Genomic DNA, 14,883 nt, shown 5'->3' with positions numbered 1-14,883 from the left:
GATAGGAGGAACGTTTTTCAAGGAAGATGACATTTGACTGTGTCTTTAAGGATGTGGAGTAGTTTCCAGGCAGATAAGAGCATTTCAGGTGAAATCAACCTTATGCAAAAGCCCTGAGACCAGGAATGTTCCAGTTAACCAGAGCGACTAGGTGGCCCTTATTGTGGTTCCCGCCATCCCCTACCTCTGCAGTTTCTAACTCTACAGGCTCCTTACTGGCTCAGTGTTGAGTTTTTTCTCTGCTGGGACTACTCTTCTCCTACATCTTCTACAGGCTAACTCCTGTTTCAGCCTTCCAAGTCCTTGCTTTGAAATCATTTTCTCAAAGAGATTATCCCTGGGAAATTGTCCCTGCTTTCCTTTATCTCTCCTACCCCCCAACTAGGCTAAATTTCCTTATAAGCCCTCATGGCACCCTGTGCTTCTCTCTTATAGGAGAGCACTTATATAACTGTGGTTAAATAACTACCCCAAGACTCTTTGCTACTCTACTATAAACTCCCTGAGGGCAGGGATCATGTCTGGTTCACAGTTGTAACTCCAGCACCTAGTGCAGTCTCCAACATATAATACTGGATTAATGAGTTAAAGTAGAGGTAGGTTGGAGCTAGATGATGAAGGATCTGGAGTGTCAGAAAGAGAACTGGGTTTTATCCTTCAGCGAGAGTAAAATGGCCTGGCTAAAGAGGCAACTAGGTACCCAAGTTCTGAAAGGAAGTATTGACCAGATACAGGAGTTGAAATTCTCTCAGCATGTGGAGTTAGATAAGATAGCGATAGTGTAAGAACTAGAACCACTTTGGTGTTGAATAGAGTAGTTTTCTTTGAGTGATGGCTTTAATTTTTCAGAATTTATCTAGCTTCTAGGGGGTAACTTCTATTTTCTGATTTTGCTCTAGAAAGTGATTTAATTGCAGAAGGCTTCTGGTCAAAATGGTTTCCAAGAGAAGGTTGTCAAAGTCAGAGGATAAAGAGAGTCTGACAGAAGATGCCTCCAGTAAGTATCTAGTCGTTTGTTGTTTTATTTCTGGTAACACGCAGATAGATAAAGTACCTTCTTTCAAGTGCTGGGAGTCATCAAAGCTTAATGGTAGAGCACACAGAATCTAGTATCAGGAGATTTGGGGTTGAGTTTCTGCTTCTCATTCTATGTATGACTTTGGGCATGCTCACAGTCTCAGAGCTTCAGTCTCCATGTCCATAAGAGGAATTAGTATTATAAAGCTTACCCACTTATATCATGTAGGTGCTGAGACAGAAGGTACAACATAGTCTCTATCCTTTAAAAAAATATATATATATGGTCTCCTTTTTTCCCTTAAAAATAATTAATAGTATGGGGTTGCCTGGCTGGCTCAGTCAATGGAGCGTGTGACTCTTGATCTCAGGGTTGTGAGTTTGAACCCTACGTTGGGTGTAGAGATTTTTTAAAAATAAAATCTTAAAATTATAGTACAGATAAAGGTATGATAGTGAAAGGCATTATATCAAAGCAAGCACACCAAGGGTGAAGAAACAGTGTAGATGCTCCATATGAGAATGTAGTTGACAGAGGCACTAAGAGTTCTGATGAAAACAGATTGATAGTCTTTTTTCATTTATTATACTCATCTACTCTGTTAAGGGAGTTCTAATGTGTTATATCATTAAGGGAGAAAAGGAAATAATCCTACTTAATTTCAAGTACCTGTTTGTTTTTGTTTATTATGTTTTATTCTTTGGCATTGAAAACCTTGGGATAAAACCAATCTGGGATGTGTGCTCAAAGGCATGATGCAGGAAAACCTGTCTGATTCTTTTTTTCCTACATCAAGATCATTGGTTCTCACATTTTGATGTGCATCAAGATTATTACCTGGAGAACTTTTTAAAAATTCAGATGCCCAGGCCCCATCCCCAAGATTTTCATTGATAACTATGGGATGTGATCTAAGAATGTGCTTTTAATAAGCTTCTGAATGATTCAGTGCAGTGGTTTGCAGACAACAGCTTGAGACACCCTGACTGCTTTAGAATTTGGATGGAAAACATTTCCATGGTTATTTTTGTTAAAAGTGGCACATTTTGAATTCTCATATGAAAATGCAATAGGCAAAAGTAATTCCGTTTGTTGGTTTGTTTGTTTGTAAGCCACTATTGCTGACCATTGTTAGAGATTTTTACTACAACATCAGTTCCAATATAATTCTTAAAGAACCCATCAATTTTCCCTTTAAGGTTATTCTAGGGTTTACATTTTTGGTCTTTACTATTTTTCACATTCTTGAAAATTTTGTCTGTTTTCAGAAGCCAGGAAGCAACCGCTTTCCAAGAAGACAAAGAAATCTCATGTTCACGATGAAGTTGAAGAAAACGATAGTGTTTTTGTAAAGCTTCTTAAAACATCAGGAGTTATTCTTAAAACAGGAGAGAGTCAGAATCAACTAAGTAATATATTAATTTAAATCTTTTCTCTGGGTTTAGTGCAGGGCTCAGAACTGAATTACGGATTTCTGAAATAGAGAGGCAGTGAGGATTAAAAATGGGAGCGCTGTCAATCTTGAGACAAAAATGACAATGATACTGCTTTTTAAAGAATATTTTTTATAGTCTTTGGTTCTGATTAATGCATGTTAAAGTAATTCTAATTTTTTTTATTAAAAATGTCATGACAGTATTTGTGTTTTCTTGTGGAAAAATAAATTAATACTCAAGAGAATAATTAGACTTGTGTCAGTAACTTCAGAAGAAAATTTATAAAGCCATTTAAAGCTGCTTTTAGGGCATAGATTACTCCATTATTCTGTATCTTTTTTAGAACACTTAGTAGCTATCCTTTGTCAAAGCTAAATCTGTTTTACCATGGGTTTAGAAAAGTTGGCTCTGAAATTAGGTTGAAAATATCTTTATTGGTTTCATAAGATAGGAAACTTACATCTTTAGGTAAGTAAAACCATGGTAGGAGATATTAAAGACTCTGGTGACCAACTGTTTTCTTCCTCTTAGCTGTGGATCAAATTGTTTTCCAAAAGAAGCTCTTTCAGACTCTGAGGAAACATCCTTCTTATCCCAAAGTATGTGTTTCTTCTTGGTACTTTTTTGCTTTTGCCAGCAGTACTCTGGAATTGGGAATATAAAGACGCTGGCATAAAATTGAATGGGCTAGAATGATTTTTAGCAAATATTAAAGTAAAAATCTTACCCTTTGTTTTTTCAATGTCATTAAGATAATAGAAGAATTTGTTAGTGGCCTGGAGTCTTACATTGAGGACCAAGACAGTTTCAGGAACTGCCTTTTGTCCTGTGAACGCCTGCAGGATGAGGAAGCCAGGTGTGGAGTGGAAACATGGAGTCTTGAAGTCATGAAGCCTAAAGTTTAGTCTGTTATACTAATGATTGGGAGATGGTGGTGGGAGGAAAATGCTTTTTTTGAATTTCACTTTTTATAACTGTATTTTCCTCGGTTTTAACCTTATCTTTAAATTATTAATTTATAGTTATAAGACTAAGAATCAGAGTGTTTTCTAGAGTATGTCTCTAGACATATGTCTCTGTTGATAGAATTTTAACTTTCTACTTCTCTTTGTTTAAGAATCATCTTCTCGAGGTGCCTGGGTGGCTCAGTCAGTTGAACATCCAACTCCTGTTTTCCACTCGGGTCATGATTTCACAGTTGTGAGATCGAGCCCTGCCTCAAGACTCTGTTCAGCTCAGGATCTGTTTCAGATTCCCTCTCCCTCCCCTTCTGTCTCTCCCCCTGCTCATGCTCACTCTCTCTCTGAAATAAATAGGTAGATAAATAAATAAAATCTTAAAAAAAAAAGAGCCTTCTTTTCATGTTCTATATTTTTGATATAACAGGATAGTTTCTCTAAATATTGTATATTTAGGGGTACCTGGGTAGCTCAGTGATTGAGTGTCTGCCTTTGGCTCAGGGTCCCGAGGTACTAGAATTGAATCCTGCATCAGGTTCCCCTAAGGAAGCCTGCTTCTCCCTTTGCCTATGTTTCTGCCTCTCTCTGTGTCTCTCATCAATAAATAAAAATCTTTAAAAAAAATATGTATATTTAGCCAATTTTATGAAAAAAAGATAACATTAAAATGAAAACAAAATAGAAAACAAAAATTTTTTTTTTCAGCATGAGCACATCTTACTCTAAGAGCCTCATTAAATTGCTTCTGGGAATTGACATATTACAGGTGAGACTGTGCCACTTTTTCTGCAAATATTTGATGGATGTGATTTGTGGTATATGTCCAAGTCTAAATGCCTAGAACACAGAGTTGAGTAGAGTTCACAGGAGAGTTTGGGTTTGCAGTAGTTAACCACAGCCGGAATCCTGACCTCCATCTGGTAGGGCAATATCTGTGGCTTTGGACTGAGCTAATTATAGCCCAATACATTTTTTTTCAAATTTCATTTATTCCCTCAGCCTCTGATTCCTGATTTGTAAGGCTTCCTTCCTTGTGCTCTGAGTACCTTATATATCTCTGCCATATTCACATCTATGTCATCTCCTGTTTGGGTTGTTATTTGCCGGTTAACTTTTTTTTAACTTTTATTTTGCCCTTTTCCTCCTTTCTTTTAATGTATTGAATAGACAATGATCTGACATGTTTTAAATGTTTCAAATTATAAAAACATACAATGGGTTTTTGGAGGGATCCCTGGGTGGCGCAGCGGTTTGGCGCCTGCCTTTGGCCCAGGGCGTGATCCTGGAGACCCGGGATCGAATCCCACGTCGGACTCCCTGCATGGAGCCTGCTTCTCCTTCTGCCTCTCTCTCTCTCTGTGTGACTATCATAAAAAACAAAAACAAACAAACAAACAAAAAAAAAACAAATCCAAAAACATACAATGGAAGGTCTTGTCTTACCCTGTTGTCTCTTTTTCTCTCTCCCATTATTATTCTTCCCATATCCTTATCCCATCTTTTTCTTTGGAAATCTTCAATATAATTTAGTTAGCTTACATTTAAGAGCCCTCTTATTCTTCTGGAGAGAAATCTTCTCTTGCAAACTATTTGATAATCTTTTAAGTCTGCATTTCATGGGTTAACAGTTGTTATAATAATATTTTTGATCTGATTATTTTCATACTGCCTTCATAATCATTTTGTAATATTTTAGAAGACACATCATTGACAAGTCTCAGCTTATGTTCAAAATATAGGCAGCATTCAAGTGGCCATTCTTAAAATAAGAGGATTTCAATTATAGCAGGGCTTTTCCTCGAAGAGCTCTTGTTGGAGCAAATTGTGATTAATTATGTATTTCTGTTGTGTATTTAAAGACCATCTCCTAACTCCTTATGTCTTTTTTTTTAGCCTGTCATTATCAAAACCTTATTTGAAAAGTTGCCAGAATTTCTTTTTGAAAAGTAAGTGGAATTATTCTGGAATGCTTACATTACCTTTGTGCAGTTAAATTTCTGTCTGAAAAGATTACTCTGAAGCATCACTGTTTTCTCTGAAAGTCATATTGATCATGACACCAGATTCATAAATGACTACTAAAATTTTACTGGGGTGTCTTTTTTTTTTTTTTTTGAAATTTCATCTATTTATATGACTGCATGTTCTTAGAAGGGTACACAACAAACTGGTAATAGTGGTTGTCTCCAAGGAGAGGAGTCAATTGCCTGGAATCAGATGTTCTATGAATACTGTTCTTTACCTTTTCAATTTTATAGTGTACGTGTACTATCTTTTTTTTTTTTTTAATTTGCTTTAAAAAATAATGAAGTTGGAAAAAATGAATAACCTAATAGAACAGTAGAGGTCATGAATAGACAATTCACAAATACAAGAGAGCATCTCATTCACGAACATGGCACTGAAGGCGAAGAAGGAAGCCCCTGCCCCTTCCAAAGCCAAAGCAAAGGCTTTGAAAGCTAAAAAAGCAGTGTTGAAAGGCATGCACAGTTACAAAATAAAAGATCCGCACGTCGCGTAGTCACTTACGTTCGGACAACCCAAGACCCTGCGTCTCCGAAGGCAGCCCAGATATCCTCAGCGTTCCCAGGAGAAACAAGCTTGATCATCAGATTCCTCCTGACTACTGAGTTAGCCATGAAGAAAAAAGAAGACAACAACACACTTGTGTTCATTTTGGACGTCAAGGCCAATAAGCACCAGATCAAACAGGCTGTGAAGAAGCTCTATGACATTGATGTGGCCAAGGTCAACACCTTGATCAGGCCTGATGGAGAGAAGAAAGCATATGTTCGACTGTCTCCTAACTATGATGCTTTGGATGTTGCCAACAAAACTGGGATCATCTAAACTGAGTCCAGCTGGCTATAAATCTAAATATAAATTATTTCACACACACACATTAAGAAATATAAGAGCATGAAACATTTTTTTCTCAATGTTCATCTTCATTAATAATCAAATATACAAATTTAAAACAATACATACTTTTTTTTTATATTCTCAAAGGATCTCCCTTATTGAGTGTAATGAACAGGCATGCTTATACATTGCTAATCAATTGGTTCAAGTTATTCTGAAGGGCAGTAAGTCATGTCTATCAAAACCTTAGAGTTTGTATACTCTTTAGTGTTCAACCATGTCTTTAATATATCCTAAGGTAATAACCAAATGAAAACAGTAATAAATACAATTACTATTTAACAAAAAATAATAATGGAGATGTTTAACTCTAGGGGATTGGTTAAGTAAATGAGGTATATCCCTGCAATAGAATATTATGTGGACATTAAAAATTATACAGAGGACTTTTTAATACCTCTCATTAATTGGAAAAAAATCAAAGATCGGGTTACAAATTAGTATTTGTAGTTTAGCCCAGTATTTTATTTAAAAAAGAAATACAAGGGCACCTGGGTGGCTCGGTCAGTTAAGCATCTGACACTTGATTTCGGCTTGGATCATGATCTCAGGGTCGTGAGATTGAGCACTGCATCGGGCTCCATGCTCAGTTTGGAGTCTGCTTGGGATTTTCTCTCTTCCTCTTCTTCCCATTCCCCCTCCCTCCTATGCATGTGTTTTCTCTCTCTCTCTCAAATAAATAAAATCTTTAAAAAATATATATATATACACACACACCATACATAAAGATACATATGCATATTAATAATGGACCTCTGGATGACAGAATTATAGGTCATTTTTACTTTCTCATTTTTAATATGTGTTTTTTTTTTCTAGGTCTTATATATGGTAATAATACATTTAAAGATAGAGCTTTACAAATTTGTGCTTTTCCTGGATGGCTTGCATAGATGCTTTATGTCTTTTTCAGCAGTTAAATTGGACAGAGACAGAATGCTTTCAAGAAAAGAAATTGGAGGTGGTCTAAAACTTTAGACATAGGAGGTTGGGAGGAAGGCAGATGCTGTCATTTGGGGGAAATAATAACAGTATTTTTTTCTTAAGATTTATTTATTTGAGAGAGAGTGCACACCCATGTGTGTGTGCAAGCATGCACTTGAGTGGGAGGAGGGGCAGAGGGAGAGCATATTCAAGCAGACTCCCCTCTGAGCATGAAGCCACATGCAGGGCTTGACCTCAAGACCTATGGGATCATTGGGACACCTGGTGGCTCAGGGCGTGATGCTGGGATCTGGGATGTGTTCCTACATCAGGTTCCCTGTGGAGAGCCTGCTTCTCCCTCTGCCTATGTCTCTGCCTCTCTATCTCTGTGTCTCTCATGAATAAATAAATAAATCTTAAAAAAAAAAAAGACCTATGAGATCATGATAGCTGAAATCAAGAGTTGGATGTTCAGCTGATTGAGCCACTCAGGTACCCCCAGCATTTCTTCATTTATACATGGTTTTCAGTATTTTCAAGAACATAGTCTAATTTGACCTTTTATATTTCCAAAGTACTATATGCTTGATTTTTTTCAGTACTTATCACATTGATGTAATTAGTTTTCTACCTTTTAAAAATATTCTCATTCAGTTTGTTCAAGTTTATTGTCTTTTGTTTGCATTGTTATTAAGAAATACTCTGCAGATCTTAACCTTTCTAAACCCTCCCCAGATGCAGCCACTTTTAACAATTTAGTGTCTTCTTCCATCTTAACACATGTATCATGGTTTTCTTGTATCATCTGTGTGTCTAATGCAGCTTGCAATGTGTAAATGTTCAGTAAGTGTTAATTGAATGTCTGAAAGGGTTTGTACACTTTTAATGCTGTTGTGTAAGTCAGAAAGGCTAAGTTTCTGTCTTCTTATCCTAACATTTCAGTGTGAACAGTGATGGACTTAATATACCTAGACTGATTATCAGTCAGCTGAAATGGCTTGACAGAATTGTGGATGGCAAGGTAGGCTTTGGAACTTGTTCTGTCTCTTGGATTTATTTTTTAAAATTTATTTTTAAGATTTTATTTATTTATTCATGAAAGACACAGAGAAAGAGAGGCAGAAACACAGGCCGAGGGAGAAGCAGGCTCCATGCAGGGAGCCCGATGTGGGACTCGATCCCGGGTCTCCAGGACCACACCCTGGGCTGAAGATGGCACCAAACCTCTGGGCCACCGGGGCTGCCCTGTGTCTTGGATTTAGAATCTGTTTTCTATATAAACTTAACCAAACTTCTGGAATTTATAGGGTTTTTTTTTCTTTTCTAAACTGAAAATTCACATTTTTCTATTTATTAGCTTTTTTTGTTTCATAATTTGAGAATCATGGATATTTCACCTTTTAAATTTCTCAAAAAAAAAAGTTTTTCTAATTATGACTAGATATCTATTAAATAAATATTTGGAAAGAAATTAAGTAGCTTTCCAAAGTACAGAGATGACTATGTTTCATTTCTCAAGAGCATTGAGATTCCAGACCAAACTACCATGCTGCAAATGCTTAATTTGATTACATATGAGAAAAGTTTTAGGAAGTTTTTGGAATTATGTGATTTGTTATTAAGCATTTTGGTAAAATTGAATCAATTTTGAGCTACTGTGTAAGGCGTATTTCTCTTCAGAGTTCTTTAAATTATTTTTTAAATTTTTGTCAGGCATTCCAAGGCTTAATCTTTATTAGGAAGAACATGAGTTTTGGAATCTCCTGTGGACTGGAGTTTTGTATTATTTATTTATTGTATTGTACTTACTGTGTATCCTTGGACAACGCATATCCTCATATGCGTTAAAGATGGGAATTGTCTGGTTGCTAAGCTGTCAGTGGAGCATGTGACTCTTGATCTCAGGGTTGTGAGTTTAAGCCCCATGTTGAGTGTGGAGTCTACTTTAAAAAAAAAAACAAAAAACTGTCGCACAGACTCCATAGAGTTGTGAAGATTAAATGAAGTAAAGTATATAACAGACTCATTAGATAATATGCCATTCACTGTACTTGTTTTCTGTTTACCATCCCATGTGTGACAATTTCTGGTTCATTTAAGCTTTGAGTCTGAATGCATATTGTACATAAAATAATTCCAGGTCTATGTTTTGTGAGGAGGATGTTTTTCTCTGGGTAATGTGCAACAATTCTAATGGTCTCCTCCACTATAGGATCTCACCACCAAGATCATGCAGCTGATCAGTATTGCTCCACTGTACCTGCAGCATGACTTTGTCACCAGCCTACCAGAGATCCTAGGGGATTCCCAGCATGCTGATGTAGGGAAGGAACTCAGGTGGGTAAGCTCCCACTCTGGGGGCCTTAACACTGCAGAATGAAAATGGTAGCGGTAATGTATTCCTATTTATTATAAAAGAGGATAGTATCTATCTTCCATGACTAGGTGTGGGATTTGATTTGTTTTTGTAATAAGCATATTTTTGAGTAGACCCATCTACTTTTTTTACACAGTATACTAGACATGAATATGAAGTCTGGGTTAGGATTAGGCATATAAATTTGGTCTTTGGACACCTAAATGTAATCCAGTTGTTTCGTTAGCATTTCTTCCCCCCAGGGAGTCCTCGGTTGTGACTGCATATATAAATCATTTGTAGAGCTTATCAGTCCTCTACATTCTTTGGTCCCTAAGTGATTCATTCCGATGTACCCATCAGACCCATTGCTAAAAACATTGCTTACTATCATTAATGTGAAAAATAGTAATTGGTAAGACAGTAATTAAAGAAGAGAGAACGGTATCCCTCCTTAATGGGATTTTTGTTTTAATGCAATTTCTTGCTTATCTTCAAAGTAGTTTTAAAAATTCAGTTTGTAGTACTTCCTTTTCTTTAGTTGTCTGCAAAGATACCTCTAAAAATGTCCGATGATTTCTTGCTTTTGTGCTTTTGGGCAGGATGCTCCCTCTGGGTATAGCACTGTACCTGCAGTACTGTACCATCTACTTTGCCTGCTTAATTCCAGCTTGTACTTTTGCATAGCCTTTTCTTCGAAACCATCACTTTACTCTGTGCTCCTGTAATGCCCTTCATGTACATCTGTCATACTTCTCATAGTTCATTGTAATTGTTGTAGGTTTTCTTTTTCCTTTTCTCAGGAAGGATATGTGCCCAACTCAGTATTGGTTACTCTGGGTAGTGGAGATGGTGAGGAAGGGCTTCTTCTTTCTACTCTGTTGTTTGATTTTTCTATAATGAACATGTATTTTTTAAAAAGATTTTATTTATTTGAGAGAGTCAGCAGCTGGGGGAGGGGTAAAGGGAAAGGGAGAAGCTGACTTCCTGCTGAGCGGGGAGCCTGCCACTGGGCTCCATCCCAGGACCCTGGGATCATGACCCAGAGCCCAAATCAGATGCCACCCAGATGCCAAGTGAGCCACCCAGGCGCCCTGAGCATGTATTTTTTTTTTTTAATTAAAACAATTTTGAATGAAATATACTATAAAAAAATTCAGTGGGAACTGAGTATGTCCTTTCTTCCTGTACTCTGAGTGATTTTCCAAGTAATAATCTGCCCAGCTCTATTAAAAGTTGCACAGCTTTTCTCTTTTTCCATCATTCACAGTGAGCTTTTAATGGAGAATACTCTACTCACTGTCCCTATCCTGGATGTCCTTTCCAGCCTCCGACTTGACCCGAAGCTCCTGACTCAGGTAGGAAGGACTCTCCTCTCCAGAAACAGAGCTAGCTTTCTTACCTCCCAGATCCAGTGTCAGCCATTGCTTTGAAGCAGTTGCATATAAAAGTTTAATTTTGAAACAATATTGAATGTCATTTCATCTCTTTTTCCCTTTTTGATGAACTTCATATGCCATAGTATGATGGATTCGCTGCTCTGTTTCAAGGCAGTAAGTTTTAGTGGATATCTCTATCTTGCATAATATTTACACACTGCTCTTCATAGGAATAACAATTTTACATGTCTTCCTCCAGCCAGTGGAAAATTCAGGCTCTAAATTGTAAGATGATAGCACTTTTACATTTATCACCTGTTTTTAAACTGTGGCATTAACCATTGAAAACTTGTAATTTGGAATAAAATAAAAATATAACAAAGTGTTTTTCTTCCTAAATTACAAGTGAGAAAACTGAGAGAAGTAAGTTTTCTAATTTACCTAACGGGGTTGAGGTATTAACATAAAAATATTTAAGGTTTTTGTGCTTTTTATGTTTAGGTCCGCCAATTGGTGATGAGTAAGCTGTTATCTGTCAAATTGGATGATTTACCTGTGATAATCAAGTTCATTCTTCATTCTGTAACAGCCACAGATGCACTTGAGGTACTGTTTTATTTCTCAACAACACTAGTAAGGTGCTAGATCCTTAGGAATGCAGAATGTAGCAGTGGTGCCCTTGTGAAAATCAGTAATGGAAAAGAGACTTACCTAGATGAAGATACATATGAAGATACATTATTTAAATTTATGGTTTCTAATTTCTCTTCTCTGTGCCCAAACTAGTTGATAACGGTGATTAATCCAAATAGTATTCAGGGGATAGAATGGAACTAGCCAGATTTATTGTTATATAAGCTACTATACGTTATATTTGCTATTTCAGTGTAAAACTTCAAGGAATTCTGGAATTTTGAAGGGCTTGATGTACTATCCTTGCGTTAGATATTTTCATCAACTCTCCTTTTTAAAATGCCTTGTCTAGGGGCACTTGGCTAGCTCAGTCAGTAGAGCATGTGACTCCTGATCTCAGAGTTGTGAGTTTGAGCCCCATGTTGGGTGTAGAGATTATTTAAAAATAAAATTTAAAAAAAAAATGCCTTGTCTAACATTTAGTGATTCTTCTTAATCTTTCAGGAGATTGTTATGATTCTATTGGAAGAATGGACTTTGCATATGCACTATGAATGAGCAGAACACATAGCTTAATATTTGTTTTCCACAGGTAATTTCTGAACTTCGGGAGAAGTTGGATCTGCAGCATTGTATTTTGCCATCACGGTTGCAGGCTTCCCAAAGCAAGTTGAAAAATAAAGGACGACAAAGGTATAGTAATGTCATCAACAGTTTCCACCCTTTTTCTCACATAGGCAAGGAAAGTTTTCTGACATTTATCCTGAAGCCAGGACAGTAGATCTTAATATTTGCCACTATAAATAATGGTAGTAATATTATTTGCATGTACTACTGTACAGTTTCAAATCATATGCATGTGGTACATGTAATGTGTGTGTATGTATAAACATGGGCAGGTTGGATGTAGTCTCCTGGCTATTCAGATCAATCCGAGGTAGATAATAGTATAGGTTTATTAGGCAGTTTACACATGAAGTTGTGCCTTGGGACAGACACTTGGCTAGTAAACGGGAATCCAGATTTTATAGGTTCCTCTTTGGTAGGTGGAAGAATGATTTTTTTCTCCCTCTGCTACTTGTAGTTCTTCAGGAAATCAAGAAAACAGCGGTCAGGACTGTGTTATTCTTCTTTTCGATGTAATAAAGTCAGCTGTTAGATATGAGAAAATCATTTCAGAAGCCTGGATTAAGGTGAGTGAGGTCTTTTTGACTTTGAACATTAAGGAAGAAGTAAGTGGCAACTGGTGACAGGATATGTAAGTAAAGGTGGGTGGATACAAAAGTATTAAAAGTCAGTCAAGTAGAAATGATAGATGATGGTTGCCACATGGGCAGATCGGTTCTCTAGAGAACGGCATGCTGAATAAGGTGAAACGTGTTTTACTTAGGTGTTGTAATATTTTTGTGACCCTTGTTTTTTTAGGCAATTGAAAGCACTGCCTCAGTGTCTGAACACAAGGTAATGTAAATGTAGTATACATTTTAAGTAATGCAGACTTAAAATTAATTATATCGGCTAGCTTTCCTTCTTTTATTTTTTTATTTTTTTATTTTTTATTTATTTATGATAGTCACAGAGAGAGAGAGAGAGGCAGAGACACAGGCGGAGGGAGAAGCAGGCTCCATGCACCGGGAGCCCGACGTGGGATTCGATCCCGGGTCTCCAGGATCGCGCCCTGGGCCAAAGGCAGGCGCCAAACCGCTGCGCCACCCAGGGATCCCATAGCTTTCCTTCTTTTCTCTTACTTTCTCTAGTCATCCCTTTTGTGCCTTCTGTAGCTGCTCTAATAAACGTTAGCTGTCTGGGGAAGATGATCTGAGGATCGGATGACTTGCCAGATGGTCTTTCCTACTCATTTTGGCAATAAAATAAACCCAAGCTATTGGTAAGGGGAAATATTAACATTCCAAACAAGCACAGCGAGTTGCAGTCCCAAGAAGCAAAGTTCCCATAGATGAAGACAGGAGTCACTTGGGGCATGAGTCAGGTCCCTGTATCTTTCTGATTACTCTTCCTTCCACCAAATGGAATTGTCAAGATAATGGCATTCCATGTTTTACTTTCCTTTGCCCATGTCAACTTGACTAGAGCGAACCAAATAGTCCATCCATTCACTGTCAAGGCAGTGGTACCAAATCTGTCTTAATTATGGAAATTTTTTCTTCTGTGAAGAAACCAGATGACTGAGTTTCTTACGTACTAATTGGTTCCCATTAAGGACTTTTCTTATTTGGAATCTGTTTTGTTTTGGGGTTTTGTTAGATTATCCAAATTGTTGGGTGACTATTTTAAAAGCATTTATGGTATTGAATAAAGCAATGAAAACCTTGATTTTTTTTGTAGAGGATGGATCAGAATAACCTAACAGAATTTTTAAAATTTTTGTATGACCTTTGGTCACCTATATACCTATTTTACCTGTTTTTACACATTTTAATTATTATAAATATAATTGTGTATTCTGATTTTTTTTGACATTTGACTTACCAGAATGTCCTCAAGATCTGCCCATATTGTTGCAAATGGCAAGATTTGATTCTTTTATGGCTGAATAATATTCCAATGTGTGTGTTTGTGTATCTGTGTACTTACTACATTTTCTTTTCACTTAGGTTGCCTCCATGTCTTGGCTATTATAAATAATGTGCAGGGATCATAAGAGTGCAATGTTTTTGTCGAATTAGTATTTTTTAAATAAATATCCAGATGTGGATATTTCTATTTTTAATTTTTTGAGGAACCTCCGTACTGTTTTCAATAGTGGGTGCACCAATTCACATTCCACCAACAGTGCACAAGGATTCCCTTTCTCTACATCCTGACCAGCACTTGTTGTCTCTTGTCTTTTTTTCTTTCTTTCTTTTTTTTTTTTTAAGAGTTTATTTATTTATGAGAGAGAGAGAGAGAGGCAGAGACATAGGCATAGGAAGAAGCAGGTTCCTCACAGGGAGTCTGATTCAGGACTCGATCCCCAGGCCCCAGGATCACGCCCTGAGCCAAACGAAGGCAGATGCTCAACCATTGAGCCACCTAGGTATCCCATGTCTCTTGTCTTTTTAATGATTGCCATTCTGACAAGTGTGAGATGAGATCTCATTGTGGTTGTGATTTGTATTTCCTTGATAATTAGCATCTTTTCATGTATCTGTTGTCCGTTAGTATGTTTTTAAGAAAATTTCTGTTTAGATTCTCGGCCCAGGGACACCTGGTGGCTCAGTCAGTTAAGCAGCTGACTCTTGATTTTGGCTCAGGT

At 37.0% G+C, this 14,883-nt stretch overlaps 1 protein-coding gene across 8 annotated transcripts in view; it reads left to right on the top strand.

Annotated features, from left to right (window-relative positions):
- The window catches only part of FANCD2 (FA complementation group D2), a 57,951-nt gene that overhangs the window by 1,079 nt on the left and 41,989 nt on the right, over nucleotides 1–14,883 (top strand). For all 8 annotated transcript variants that reach the window (XR_011994557.1, XR_011994558.1, XM_072722154.1 and 5 more), the window contains exons 2-14: nucleotides 900–997; nucleotides 2,287–2,427; nucleotides 2,986–3,053; nucleotides 3,207–3,310; nucleotides 4,119–4,179; nucleotides 5,307–5,359; nucleotides 8,202–8,280; nucleotides 9,472–9,596; nucleotides 10,886–10,973; nucleotides 11,496–11,600; nucleotides 12,220–12,320; nucleotides 12,712–12,820; nucleotides 13,053–13,088. Coding sequence is in view for 6 of the 8 variants with exons in the window: in XM_072722154.1 (XP_072578255.1) it covers nucleotides 934–997; nucleotides 2,287–2,427; nucleotides 2,986–3,053; nucleotides 3,207–3,310; nucleotides 4,119–4,179; nucleotides 5,307–5,359; nucleotides 8,202–8,280; nucleotides 9,472–9,596; nucleotides 10,886–10,973; nucleotides 11,496–11,600; nucleotides 12,220–12,320; nucleotides 12,712–12,820; nucleotides 13,053–13,088 (1,134 nt within the window). In the remaining 2 variants the exon portion in view is untranslated. The remainder of the gene's footprint in view (nucleotides 1–899; nucleotides 998–2,286; nucleotides 2,428–2,985; nucleotides 3,054–3,206; nucleotides 3,311–4,118; nucleotides 4,180–5,306; nucleotides 5,360–8,201; nucleotides 8,281–9,471; nucleotides 9,597–10,885; nucleotides 10,974–11,495; nucleotides 11,601–12,219; nucleotides 12,321–12,711; nucleotides 12,821–13,052; nucleotides 13,089–14,883) is intronic.

This window comes from Vulpes vulpes, chromosome 9 (genome assembly GCF_048418805.1).
Source record: "Vulpes vulpes isolate BD-2025 chromosome 9, VulVul3, whole genome shotgun sequence".
Lineage (NCBI taxonomy): Eukaryota > Metazoa > Chordata > Mammalia > Carnivora > Canidae > Vulpes > Vulpes vulpes.
The sequence above is the reverse complement of the archived record's forward strand: the minus strand, read 5'-3'. Positions and strand labels throughout refer to the sequence as shown.